At 42.7% G+C, this 13332-nt stretch overlaps 2 protein-coding genes across 2 annotated transcripts; both read right to left on the bottom strand.

Annotated features, from left to right (window-relative positions):
• Window positions 1-7630: 7630 nt before the first annotated feature.
• Window positions 7631-8353, bottom strand: LOC127328364 (uncharacterized). The gene has a single exon (XM_051354968.1). It carries the CDS (start codon window positions 8351-8353, stop codon window positions 7631-7633), a length of 723 nt encoding a protein of 240 aa, XP_051210928.1.
• A 2726-nt stretch (window positions 8354-11079) lies between these two features.
• On the bottom strand, window positions 11080-12803 carry LOC127329873 (uncharacterized). The gene is made up of 2 exons (XM_051356288.1): window positions 11579-12803; window positions 11080-11432 (listed from the first exon to the last, which is right to left on the bottom strand). Exons 1-2 carry the CDS (start codon window positions 12783-12785, stop codon window positions 11338-11340), a joined length of 1302 nt encoding a protein of 433 aa, XP_051212248.1. The 5' UTR covers window positions 12786-12803; the 3' UTR covers window positions 11080-11337.
• Window positions 12804-13332: the final 529 nt, after the last annotated feature.

The raw sequence follows: 13332 nt of genomic DNA, 5'->3' as shown, positions 1-13332 counted from the left end.
CTTAACTTAAGTGGGTAATTGTAATTACTCAAAACCAAGAGAACTTAAGTAAGTATTAGAAAATGAAGTTGGATGAAGAAGATATCGGAGGACAATCAAAGCCTAAGAAAACAAAAGATCGAAGGGTTTGACTATACCAAAACTAATGATTATTAGAAAGATTCCTTTCATGGAACCTAAAGAACCCAAAAGGAAGATAACTAGCTTAAAACCACAAGCAATGATTGGATGGACTAAATGAGTCTAATCCATTCATAGGACTAAACAACCAGGACCATGCCTATCGTAATACCTTACCAAGTACCATTACTTTCGTTACGGTAGTAAGGGAAAACAATACCCTACCTTAAATAAATCTTTTAAAATTAAGGTTTGAGTATCGCAGCTGGTAAACCGTAGTGCCATATTACACCGCAGCTGGATTACCGCAGCTGGTAGAACCAAGCTTTGAGTACCCAAATAGGAAGATGTCACCACAACCATTAGGAAAGTCCATTAACGCAATAATAATTTTTGGATAGTAAGCCTATAAGCTTAGAGTGTTGGAAGAAATCATAGAATTGAAGAAAGTACAGTGCCAGATATCAGAAGAATCCGGAAGGATCTGGACAAGGAATATATTTCACTATATCTAGTGTGATCACCATGGAGTTGAAGGATGGTGATCTGTTCAAGACATTTCAACATTCCGAAGCATGAGAGCGTTTGAACTTCGGGACGAAGTTCAGTTTAAGGGGGAGAGGCTGTAATATCCCAGGTTTAGAGGCAATAAAATGAGAGAACACCAAAGTGTGCATTGCATTCATGCAAATCCGGGGAATTTTCGCGCTTTCAAATAAAACTTACCACACTAACTGAAGTTTCACTTGACTTGCTGGAATTGAAGTAGATCATCAAGTCAAGCGCTATGAACTTCACTGTGATCTTTGCTAAACCTTGTTTTGGGTAGAGATGATTTGATCTATGGATTAGATCAAGTGTAATTAGACTTACAACAACACATTCTTTAAGAATCAAACCCTAACTTATTAACACTTAAAAGTTAGCAACTACCTTTGTGTGTAATTTAATTCACTTCTAAACTTATTACCAAATAAGGTAAACCACAAGGTCTAAAGTGCATAAAAGCCACACATTCTTATTTAAATCATAACTTATTAAATACATGGAATATCATAAAACTAAATCCATTTACATTACAAATTATAGTTCAAACTATTTGAATAAAACTAACTATGAGTATTTTGAAACTCATATGATCATGCCTTGGTGAAATCAAACACCAACTATCCAAAATGGAGAAATAACCCTCAAACTTGACCTTTTGAATAATATTATAACATAAATCCAATCATACATGGTATGATGACTCCTCCACAATAATAAAACCATCCACAAGATATTTAGTAGCAAATGCCACTTGGCTATCCAAAAATAAATCATATGAGAGAATAATCTCTATGCCACATAGGATGAAAATATCTACATGACTTGCTTTCCAAGCTATGCCACCTCATGCTCAAAGGATTGCTATGGATAAGGGCATGACAACCAAGCACCTTACTCATCTAACCAACACAAGAGTCACCACCTATGTGTCATGATACTAGAGCTTGCCCAAGCCTATAAATAGAGCCACACCCTTCATCCATTTGCTCATCAAGTACCATGATACATGGGCACAAACACATAGAGCCACTCCATATGAACTTGCTAGGATCAAGATGAAGAAGCTAGGAGGTGGAGGCATACCACAAGATGCAGGTTTATCAGATTTCCTGAAGAACAAGCTACATAAGATTGCAAGGTAGAATTCCTAGGCAAACCATATATGTAGAGGATCATATCATCATATCTTGAGTAGGACCTTAGGATATTCCAAGACATTTAGAAGTGAGAGAAGTTATAATACTAACCATAGCCATGTTCATACAAGAATATTAGAGAAGTACTAATCCTAGTTGTTCCAGTCAATATTTAATCTTGGAGGTGAGAACCCTATTCCAATAACAATACCTTAGAAAACCAATTCCATAATCATCACAACTTAGTATTAATTATAAACCCTAAGAATCTAGGATGAGTGTGATGAGAGGAATATTAAATTGGGATTAGTGAGGAATGAGTGGATCTTGTCTAATGCATGATTATACCTTGTAGATATAGATGATAAGTTAAACACATATGATTAATAGATCTCATCTATCACATAAAATAATAAGTATATCATTAGTAGTTAACCTCAAACCAATCCTCATGCCTTATATGGAGGAGTAGGGGCATTAAACCTAAACCTTGTTTATCCAAACCTTAGAGTAACCCTAGCTAGCCAATAAAACACCATCAAAGCTTATGCTTATACCCAATTCAAACTTGTGTATCACATGGGTAATCACAACTAAAACCCTAGATTACCTATGCATTTCAATCCAAGTATCACTTTGGATTATAAGTAAAACCCTGCCATGCCTCATGCCTATTTTATATTTCAATTAATGAAGCATCATCAAATTCTTAAACCCTAAGAACTATCATACACATAAAACCATGAATCAATTCCATACCCTTTTCCATTTGTTGAACTCTAGCCATACTTCAACTATATGTGAGTAATCACTATGGTTAAGCAATAGAAAAATATAATATGTTCACCATGCACATGTTCTAAATTTTAAAAGCATTTAAACAGACTTGATTTCTAAATTTAAAAGCAATTGAGATAAACCCTAAAATAATATCTATTTGAATCTTAACTTGTACCTCATAAGAACCAAAATTAATCAATTATAAATGGTTGTTTAAAAACAAAACAAGACAGTAAGTATCATTATCAAATTGTTTTGATATTCAAATAATTTAGAACCTGCAGAACAAAATAGAAACCATCTTTGAATTTAAATAACAAAATTCAAAACAGAATTTTAAAAGAGAAAAGAGAGGGAAAGACTTACCTTGCTTGGCAGCCGAAGCAGGCCGTGCAGCCCACCAAACCAGCCCAGCAAAGGACCAGGAGCAGCCCAGCCCAAGCCAAATACCGGTTCGGTGGCTTTAAAAATCGTGCGAGAATAAAACACATCGTCGTCCTCGTCTCCGTGCACGACAGCGCTGCAACGCCAGTAGGCCACGACCTCCTCGCCGATAAGCACGCCCCGGACGCCGTAGAAGAACTCAGAACCACGCCCAACCTCTCTCGCGTCCGAGCTTATCCGCGGACGAGGAGATCCATGCCAGTTAGAAACTTCCAGAGACCGCCACCTCCTGACCGTCGCCGTCGTCGTGTCGAAGCCTCGAGGTTCCCTCGGCCTATAAATAGGTGGAGATCATCACCGTATAGTCCTTGTTCTTCGCCGCCCTTCAATTCGCTCTCTAGCCCTCTCTACATCTCACTGGAACCCCGCCATGGCCGGCCAGTTCTCCGGCTAGCCGTCGATGGAGACCACCCCGACGTCTACCAAGTGGCTCGTTGGAAGCGCCTGGCCGCGTAGAGCATCCTGGAGGAGTCTAGCATCGAGGGAAGCCAAGTTGAGGAAGAATTTCGCCGATCCCTTTCTCTCGGGTTCGCCGGGAAAGCATCAATCGCCGTCGCCTCCGGCGGTCATCGTCGTCGCCGACCACACCAGCAAGTTCACGGTGAGCTTGCGCATCGATAGAATCTACTTTCGCTTCCTGGAACCCTCTGTAGCCTAGATTTGCATCTTCGCCGGAGAGCACCGCCGCGGGACATGGTCGCCGGCGTAGCTCCGGTGATCCCCTGACAAAACCAGCACCACCACTGTATTCAGTAGCTCGAGGGGAGCCGGAAACACCTAGTAGCCCGTCCTGGGGGGCCATAAAACGGAGGCGCCGTCTTCAGCAGACCGCCGGCGGTTAAACGCCGGTGAGGTCAAACCCGTGGTCAAGGTTGACTGGACCTTGCCGCGTGGCTGCTGAGATGGACACACAGGCCCCACCAGTCAGTCTCTGCGAGTATAAGTGAATCGGTACATTTAGCATTTTGCTTTATTTCAAATTACAGAAAAATGTTGAAACTTTGAAAAATCATATAAAATTCAATTCAACTCAGAAAAATGCAAATAATATATCAAAATACTCACAAAAATAAAATCTATTCAAATAAAATATAAAACAAAAATGTGTGCCAAAACAAAAATCCACTTATTTTTAACCTTATTAATTATGCCATTTCAATTATTTAAAATACAATTTGAATTCAATAAATTGTTAAGTGTAAAAAAAAATTAAATTTCAACTATTCAGTAACTAAGTAAAATGTTAGGATTAAATTTATTTATCATATTTGCAGTAACTTAATTATTAGTGGTAATTCATAAACCCTAATTTGCAAATTACTATTTCCTATTTTCTTTAAATAGTAATAACTCAAGAAAATATTATAAGCCAATATTATTTTGGTAAATCAAAACTTATTTACTTAAACATTTTTAAGTTAACAAGATAAATACTTTAAACCTAATAACAATTATTAAAACCCTGATTCTTAATTAAACCTAAATAGGAGTTACTCTAATTATTAAATCTTGTGAAAATTAATAAAATGTCAAACCATCACTAATTTTGATTCAAAGTAATTAGTAACCACAACTCTATTACCAATCATCATTTTAGGAGTTGTATCATCATTTAGAAACCCTAGTTTCAATTTGAGTAAGACCTTGATCCCATTATTCTATGTGATCATGTCAAAATGTTTTAAACCCTAGTTGCTTAGCATATGGGATCATGTGAATGACACTTTACATAGAGAACCATAATATGTGACCAATGAATGCATACTTATGATCTACTATCATAAAACCAAGTCACATGAGATTATCATTTCATGTCTTTATCCTTGAATAAAACTTGTATAACCAATTAGTGCCACTTAGGTATAAACCCTAACTTGTTAATTGGATTAGTACCATTAATCACCACTCCTATATACCATACCATTAAGATCGACCTCAATCATTAAACCCTAGTAGAACCACAATGATAAACCCTAGTATCAACTTTGTGTAGCAAATCACATCACATGTTCCTATCCAACTAAACCTTGCTTAGGAAATGATAAACCACTTAGCTTAGAAACCATTAGAGATTATTTGGTAAAGCAAATATAAACCCAATAGCAAACCTATGGAACCATCTTAATAACCATCCTTTAATATGATGTATATAGGAAACCATGGTAATAACCTATCAATACTTGCTACATATAGATCAATCCTACTTAAGAACCCAACTAGTACCTATTAGAGAACTAAATGACTCCAATAGTAAACCCTAGAAAGCCATAGCTCCTCTGTATAGTAGTCCATATTCTTATTTAACATGTTCTTCAAAAGTTATTCTTTTGAAGTACAAATGTTAATCAAACCTTAGAAGCCCTAATTCTTCTTTGAAATACTCATTATTTCTTAAACCACATGTTCTTCAAAGGTTATTCTTTTGAAGTAATATATAAGTAATCATCAACCATGTTCTGTAGAACTTAAAATTGACAACTGTTCTTTACATATCATTCCATCACTATTCTTTATGTGTATGATTGTGATGATGTCTTATATCACTTGATTATGATGCTAATATAACCAAACCCTAATAAGAACCTTGTTTGAGAACCATTCTAAAAGTGCAACCAACCCTAAAGAAATCTTCACAACTCATACATCCTAAATCATCGAGGTTAGGTTACGCTCGGGACGATTGCATCTCATACTATGCATTATAGCATTTTTTCCAGTTCTTTAAACATTGTCCTTACCGGACGATGATGGTATTTCAGCATTTGGACTTCTCACGTATCGAAGCTTTTGCCTGCATAATCTTGCAGTCAAGAAAGGCAAGTTCATCGCTTGCTCATGTCATTTGATTATTTGTATCAAACTATATGCAAAGTACTATACTTATCACTCATGCATTGAAAAGCAAAGTATTATTTTACAATTATGAATATGACTATGTGGTGGGCAATGGAACCATGGTATGTGTTGATATGGTGGAGGTTCCATTGCATGGGTACTACGCATCTAGGACTAAGTACCAATGCCGTCCAGTGATTCTAGCGCCGTACATATCGCGTTGACCATAAGATCTATAATGGCCTGGGAAGTCACCGTATCTTTTCCCTTCTGCACGCCAACGGATTGGTAGAGCCGCGGGGTGTTGGAGGCACTGCCGTAGGTTGGGATAGCCTTTTAAATCCCCATCCGTGTGTGATGTCGGGCTCTACGATCTATGATGGATTGTCCAAAGTGCACCGTGAGTAAAGCCGTATTATCGGGAGAAGTCTACTGGGGGTGTACGGGTGGACAAAAGGGTGGGTTTGCAGGGTCGCGGAGAAGGCAGTGATTGGCTTGGATCTTACACTTGGCCCCACACCAAGGAAGTGTGGACGAGAAACGCGTCTCGGCAAGGCATCAAGGATAAGTTCTCTTATGGGAAAAGTAACGCACCTCTGCAGAGGATACTGAATTGTGACTGTCACCCCTGTTCCGGAAAGGAATCGCGAACGCGGCAGAAAGGAACTCCACGAAGTTCTGTTCAACCTGTGAAGACTGACGGGCATAGTTTTCAGAATAAAATAAACCTTTTGAAGAAATGTTTATGAAAACTTGCATTTGCCTATGACTTTCTGGTCTATGGCTGTAGCTAGTGCATGATACACATATTTCCTAATATGAACTTGCTGAGTACGCTCGTACTCATTCTATCCCATTTGAACCCCCTTCTTAGATCAAGGCACCGAAGGAGAAACTACCGTGGAACTCGAAGACAAAGGAGTCAACTGCAACAAGATGAAGAATCCAATCAAAGAAGTCAATGGAGTCAACTTCTGCATCAGCTAGAGTGGAAACTTAGACTAGTAATAGAAGGGAACCTTTCCCTAATCATAGCACCTAAGTAGCTAGATTTCTATAGCAAGCCAAGTAGCAATAAGATAGACTACGAGTCGTTCTTCTGGAGCTTTATTTGAAGTTTTACCTCACTGTAAAGTAGGAGGTTGTGTTGATCTTATGTAAACAGTTCATGTGTACTTCTAGCAATAAGATAGACTACGAGTCGTTCTTCTGGAGCTTTATTTGAAGTTTTACCTCACTGTAAAGTAGGAGGTTGTGTTGATCTTATGTAAACAGTTCATGTGTACTTCTATAGTCATACCTTGGACTCGCATATGTTTCTGTTGTACCACTCTGAGAGATGTAATATGAGTGGAACGGTGTTTCATTTGTGTTATGTCAACGACTTGTGTACTACACCATGCAGTGGTACGCTGGGTCATCACAGCTGGTATCAGAGCAAATGCTTTGACCCTAGGATTAAAACCCTTTAAAGGAGACCTATAGGTTTGGTAGTGTCTATAGGAAGTATCTGAGTTAAGCCAACTATGCTAAACCAACTATGCAAAATAGGCTTCCATCTCGTTTGATGGAGAGGGAATTGTCTTCACAAATGTAGCATACGTCGGATAGATACCATCAGCTAGATAGTACCCCTTGTTGTATGCGTGGTCGTTTACCTCAAAGTTCACGACAGGAGCTTGTCCCTCAGCTAGCCTGGCAAACACCGGAGAGCGCTGCATCACGTTGATATCATTGTTTGTTCCTGCCATACCAAAAAATACATGCTAAATCCAAAGCTCATGGTCTGCCACCGCCTCAAGAATGACATTGCACTCACTAGTATGCTCCTTGTAGATCCCCTGCCAAGCAAAAGGGCAATTCTTCCAGCCCCAATGCATACAGTCAATGCTTCCGAGTATCCCAGGAAACCCTCTTGCTGCATTCTTTTGCATGATCCGAGCTGTATCATCTTCTCTTGGTGCTCTCATATAGTCTTTAGCAAACACCGCTATGACGGCTCGCCAGAACCTGTAGAGAGTCTCTGTACATGTCGACTCTGCCATCCGTAGGTAGTCATTGGCTGTATCTGGAGGAGCTCCGTATGCAAGACAGCACATTGCAGCAGTGCACTTCTGAATTAAGGTAAAGCCCCACAAACCTGTGCAATTTTTCTTGGCCATGAAGTAGTTGTCGTACTCCCTGACGCTGCGGACAATCTTCAAGAACAGCTCCTTGTTCATCCTAAACCGGCGCCAAAATTCCTTCGACGAATGAGCCGCGTCATCGTTGAAGTAGTCGGCGTCAAGAAGCATTGCGCCGACTTCATGATGCCGGTTGATGTTCCTCCTCTTGCCTAGCTTTGAGCCGCCACGCCGAGGCACGACGAAGAAAGGCTGGCGAACGCGCAGCATGTTCGTCAAAATCAGCTGCTGCTGTTGCCGCCGAACAGTCTGAGCGTCCTGATCCTCCGTGAACAGTTGCACCATCATCTCGTCATCGCTATCCATCGCGTCAATCAGACGAGCACCTTGCGGGCGGGGCGATACTATCACGGTGGCGGCGAGCTCTGTTCCGGGTGAAACAGCGGCCGCCGGTCGAGGGGGTGGCGGCGGTGTAGATGGAAGGCGGTTCCTAGACAGTCGGCGGTGTCTATTGCAAGCAGGAGGCGCGGTGGCGACGGCGACAGTGGCGATCTAGAGGGTGGGAGTCGGCTCGGGCATGTGTAGCAGATGGAAAATCGGTGTGTCTGGCTGCCAGGTGGAGCCCACGCTCGTTTTCAGACGTGCCTCGAGATACCGGCACGCCCGATTCGCGCCCTTGGCGAAGGGGCCGGCACGGGGTTTCCGGCGATTCTATTGGGCTCCAAAATTGGCCGGCGCTGTTTGGGGCGCATCGGTGCGAGCCCATTTTGGCTGCCGGTCCCCAAAATGCTATCGGGGCCGCCGGTGGAGATGCTCTAAAGACGTAAAGAGGGTGCCGGCGCTAAAATTCATGCCTAGCCGCACCCTCTAATTATTTTTTTGCGCCGGCGCGGGATAAGGAGTTATCCGGTGTCCCTAGGCTGAACCCTACCCACGGGAAGGCTAGCGGGGGCGTCGGATGGATGGAAAATTGATGGGGCCAGCCTCGGAAGTGAGATCTGTCCCGCCTCAATTCCTGAGACGGTCTGGCGACGGCCACGCGGCGGCGAAAATGTGCGCCACCACGTTCCCACCGCTTCCCGTCCTTTTCACCAATATACGCCGAATGCCATTGCCGTTGCATAGAGGCAACCTTATTTTTGTTGGAATGGGGTTTCCAAACTGATTCTGAACTCATACCAGTGGTCAACGGCTGAAGACGTCAAACCTATTGTTGTTGCAACCATGTTGGAGAAAATAACAATTTTTTAATTGATTTATCTGCATCACCATATATTTTCTATTTAATAAATTAATTAGGCTGGACAATTACTTTTGTTCAACTTAATAGTAGATTATATGAATGCTTCGGATCATACATTTGAATAGTATATACATTTACTATATATGAATGCTTAAGAACAATGGGAAGAAAGCTTGAAAGTTGTCTACAAGCATCCTTGGGCAAGATAATGTCTAGTTTAGGTCCAACGCCAATATTATATTGCAACATAAGCCAGTGTGCATGTGACCTTGGCGACTCTAAGGGGCAAGTTACGGTTGCTTGGTCAACCATAGTCATGAGCAAGCTCGCGCTCGGGATGAGCGTTATGGACTATGATATCCTTGATCCAGTTTTACCTCTTTATGTTTTGCTAGTGGTTTGTTTGTTCGAGTATTTGTGTATCTATCAGCTATGCAAGATGTCTAGTATTTCTGAGTCCGTCAACTATCTAAGCTATCCAACTATTTTGTGGATTGACTGAAATTAATAAATGATGTGTTGCATACTTTTTCAGTTTTGATTCCTACTATAAGCTGTATATTATTGTATGTGAAGTATTTCTGTTTGACTGTTCAACAGTTGTGTCATTCTTCAAAATGTCTGAATATTTGTTATTCTGTCATGTTATTATATCTAGCATAATACTTGTCTGTCAGAGGTGTCATTCATTCTTTTACCAGAGGTCTGACGATGGGTATGGTCCGCTGGGAGTCCGAGCTGCAGCAAAATCTCTATTTTTTTTGTTGCTTAAACTCTTATTGGCAACTACCCAGCCAGAAGAAATACGGTTTGTGACCTCAAGTAGTCAAGTTACTATTGTACAGTGTGTGCATGCCAATCTGTTCATCAACTACTGATAAATCAACTGTCCATGTCCCAGTTATAAAAGGTAATCGACGTCGACCACTGACTAGAACACTTAAATCTTCTACTCCCTCCGTCCCAGTTCGCAAGGCAAAATTCTAAAAAATATTTGTCCCAAAATGCCTCACCTCCTAGGCACATTTGCATTTAATATGGGAGTAAAACTGATTCATTATTGCATGCAAAAGACTCCTCCTTTCGTATCCCACCAATTAAAGGGTAGAAAATAAAGCTCTTTTTAATTTCCCAATTAATTGCAGCGCCGATGTTAACGTTTTTACGTGGAAATTTAGAGCCAATAAGAATTCACCTTGGGCCAAGATATTTGAAAACTTTGCCTTGCGAACTGGTACGGAGGGAGTACCGATAAGTTGGTAGCACCAACCATGTGGTTGATTAGAAGACTGAGACCATGACGCCGTGATGTAGCGGTGCTGGGAGCATGCTACGCTCTTAAGATTTTGGGTGTCAGTTCGGCCAAGATTTGACGAACCAAAAGGGCAATCACTACCTGATTTTGCCGCATGTCAAGTGATACAGCCCACAGGCACTCGACAGAGTCTTTGCCAAATGTCCCACTCGCTGATACCTGTCCGACAATATGAAGTTTGCCAGTTGCTATTTCAGGCACTCGGCAAACAGTTCGCCGTGTGTCCAGAAATGACGTACGGGGTTGAGTACAAATGAAAGGAGTGAAACAAAGTGGCCTTGCATCTTACTACTAGAAATCAATATAGGCCTATTCCTCCTAGTAAGGTTATAAGTAAATTGAGGTTGTAACACATGATAGGGGCAAAGAGTGAGTACAGAGGTAGTAATCCACTGAGTATACTACGCGCAAACAGCGTGCAGTGAGAAACACAAGACCATAACTGAATGTCCATGTGAAACTGCGCCCAGCTTCTTTAATTACGACTCAAACCCAATATTACTTTATCATATCATTGATCTTTGCAACTTCATTTTCTCCTTAATGTGCCGTTGCTACTGGGCAAATAGATCGGTTTGGACTTTGGACTTCAGAAGATCAAGTGATATTAACCTACTACAACTGAAAGGATCCAGTACAAATTGTGCCCAAATTAGGCGCATTCGAGAGGAAGAGAAGGATATCCGAAAAGAGAGAGTCGACCTCCAGTTATTTTTAAACCCGAACCGGCTGCAAGTTCCATGTCTAGCTTCTTCACACCTTGCTCATTGCTGAATATATGACAGATTGGGCTCACAGGTACCTTGGGTTAGGCCTCCGGGTCCGTTTGCTTCGGCGAACAGATGCAGCGCCTTCTCCAGTCGACACAGTCCTCCTAGCCGTGACCACTGGTAAAGTAGCCCGACAGAAGAATGAGAAACAAAGCAAATTACACTCAGAAATAAATCTTGCTTTGTATGTTCCAAAAATGAAGTACAAAACAGAAGGATGAATAAAATACGAGCGAAGGTTGAGATTTTCGAATGAACTGTACCTGGTCGATCGTAGACGTAGGGAAAGATGCAATCGACCCGTCGTCCCACCATGGAATATATCTTCTGAGACAGTTGCAAATTATGACCTTCGTTCCTGGACGTCAGCGAGCTGAGATCGATCATGTGGACGCCAAGATCTGTTGCAACAAAGATCGTATGAGTGCCCTCCACAGAGCCTACCACCTTAGGTGAAATCATGTGGTCGCCAATGGGGAGAAGCATCTTGAGATCAATGACTCTGTGGTGTGTCCACTCCGCCACCCCGTCGTCGTAAGACCACATGCGGAGGCTGAACATGTCCAGGTGCGCCAGGCCCAGCCCAGCGTCCTCAGCTGTGAGGACGGCAGGAGAGATATGGGAACTATCAGCCACCATGGGGGGCACCTTAAATACCGATAGGCTGTTATCACCTAAATCGTACTTGACAACTTGGGGTGCTTCTTTTGGGTAGGTCAACGTAACGAGGCAGTAGAATGCTTCAGCAACGAGAACCAAAGAGTCTGTCTCGATGCAGTGTCCTGTTTCCATGGTAATAAGGGGAATAGAGGCCCGTTCGCGCCATTTAGAAGTCTTCGAAGAGTAGACGTACACCCAAGCTCCCTCGCCACCGTCTTCATATTCGTCAATGCTGATGTAAACCACAAGAAACGGACCCATGTGGCAGGCGCCGTGGTCACAGCCGTCCACAGCACATAGCACTGCAGCCCCATGCCACCAGCAGGCTCTTTGGTCGGGCGCCACCAGCGGCCACTGGCTGCCCGTCATAGGGTCCCAGACGAGAAACTTCATACAGCCGTTGTTGTCGAGGTCTTCTTCAGTAGAGTCATCGTCGCATCTCTTTTCGAGCAGGACGCGCCCGTGGCGGCAGTCGTACACAAAATAGTTGCCCTCGGGATAAAGCGGGGAGAAGCCTTTGGTGGAGGGGGAGGTAAAAAGTGGTTTGCGTGGTGTCAGTCTGTCACAATCGGGTGAAAGCGTCCACAGGTTGTGGAAGAAACCAAGCATAGGTGGTGTTTTGTGGAAGTCGCGGTAGAGACGGCGGAAGCGGTGGCTGGAGATGAGGCTGCACCACGGCTTGCAGACGACTGCTGCACGGACGAGGCTGTCAGGCTCGTCCGGCGGGAGGCGGAGGAGGATCTCCTCGACGAGTTCGACCATGTCCTCGACATGCTGCGGTGGCGCCTGCGGCATGGTATGTGCTTCCATGTGTTTGAGGCTGGGAGATCGCTTCTTGAAGCTAGCTAGAGGTGAGAGGTGGGCGGTTCATCCCTTTATATGGAAGAAGTAGAAGAGGTGACTGCTCGATGGCCGCGCCCAGCCGGCTAACATTGAAGGCCAACGAGTGTGCAAAGCAAACCTGATCGGTTTCACACTGCCCTCCCTTTTTCTTTTTCCTTCGGAGCGAGTACGCAAAGCAAACGTATTTGGTTTCACACTGCTTCCCTTGTTCCTTCACAACGAGGTTCAATACGCTTGCATACGAGGATCCTATGCTGCATGCAGCCATGCAGGAGAGGTTCGATTTGGGGCGGCTGTGGAGCAGCAGCATTAAAGATTTTGGGGGTGGCTTTTTGGCTGTCACTATGTGACGGTTCATTTTTCAAGGCACTTTGTTAGAGATGCATCATTTGCAAAATGCTTGGGAAAAATAACTTTGGATCATTTTTTGTAAGGTTAATTATCTGGTTGCCCTCAATCTGAAGTCCATTCCGTCTGGTGGCGTTAGTAGAAGTGGGTCTCAGAGGTGGACCTG

Source organism: Lolium perenne, chromosome 2 (genome assembly GCF_019359855.2).
Source record: "Lolium perenne isolate Kyuss_39 chromosome 2, Kyuss_2.0, whole genome shotgun sequence".
Taxonomy (NCBI): domain Eukaryota; kingdom Viridiplantae; phylum Streptophyta; class Magnoliopsida; order Poales; family Poaceae; genus Lolium; species Lolium perenne.
This window is presented reverse-complemented; position numbering and strand designations above follow the sequence as displayed.

What these genes read in the sequence shown, in the direction of transcription:
- LOC127328364 (XM_051354968.1), bottom strand. Translation starts at nt 8,353, where the DNA reads ATGGATAGCGATGACGAGATGATGGTGCAACTGTTCACGGAGGATCAG.
- LOC127329873 (XM_051356288.1), bottom strand. Translation starts at nt 12,785, where the DNA reads ATGGAAGCACATACCATGCCGCAGGCGCCACCGCAGCATGTCGAGGAC. An exon ending in CTACGTCTACGATCGACCAG is followed by an intron (nt 11,433 to 11,578) that starts GTACAGTTCATT and finishes CTACTTTACCAG; the next exon opens with TGGTCACGGCTAGGAGGACT.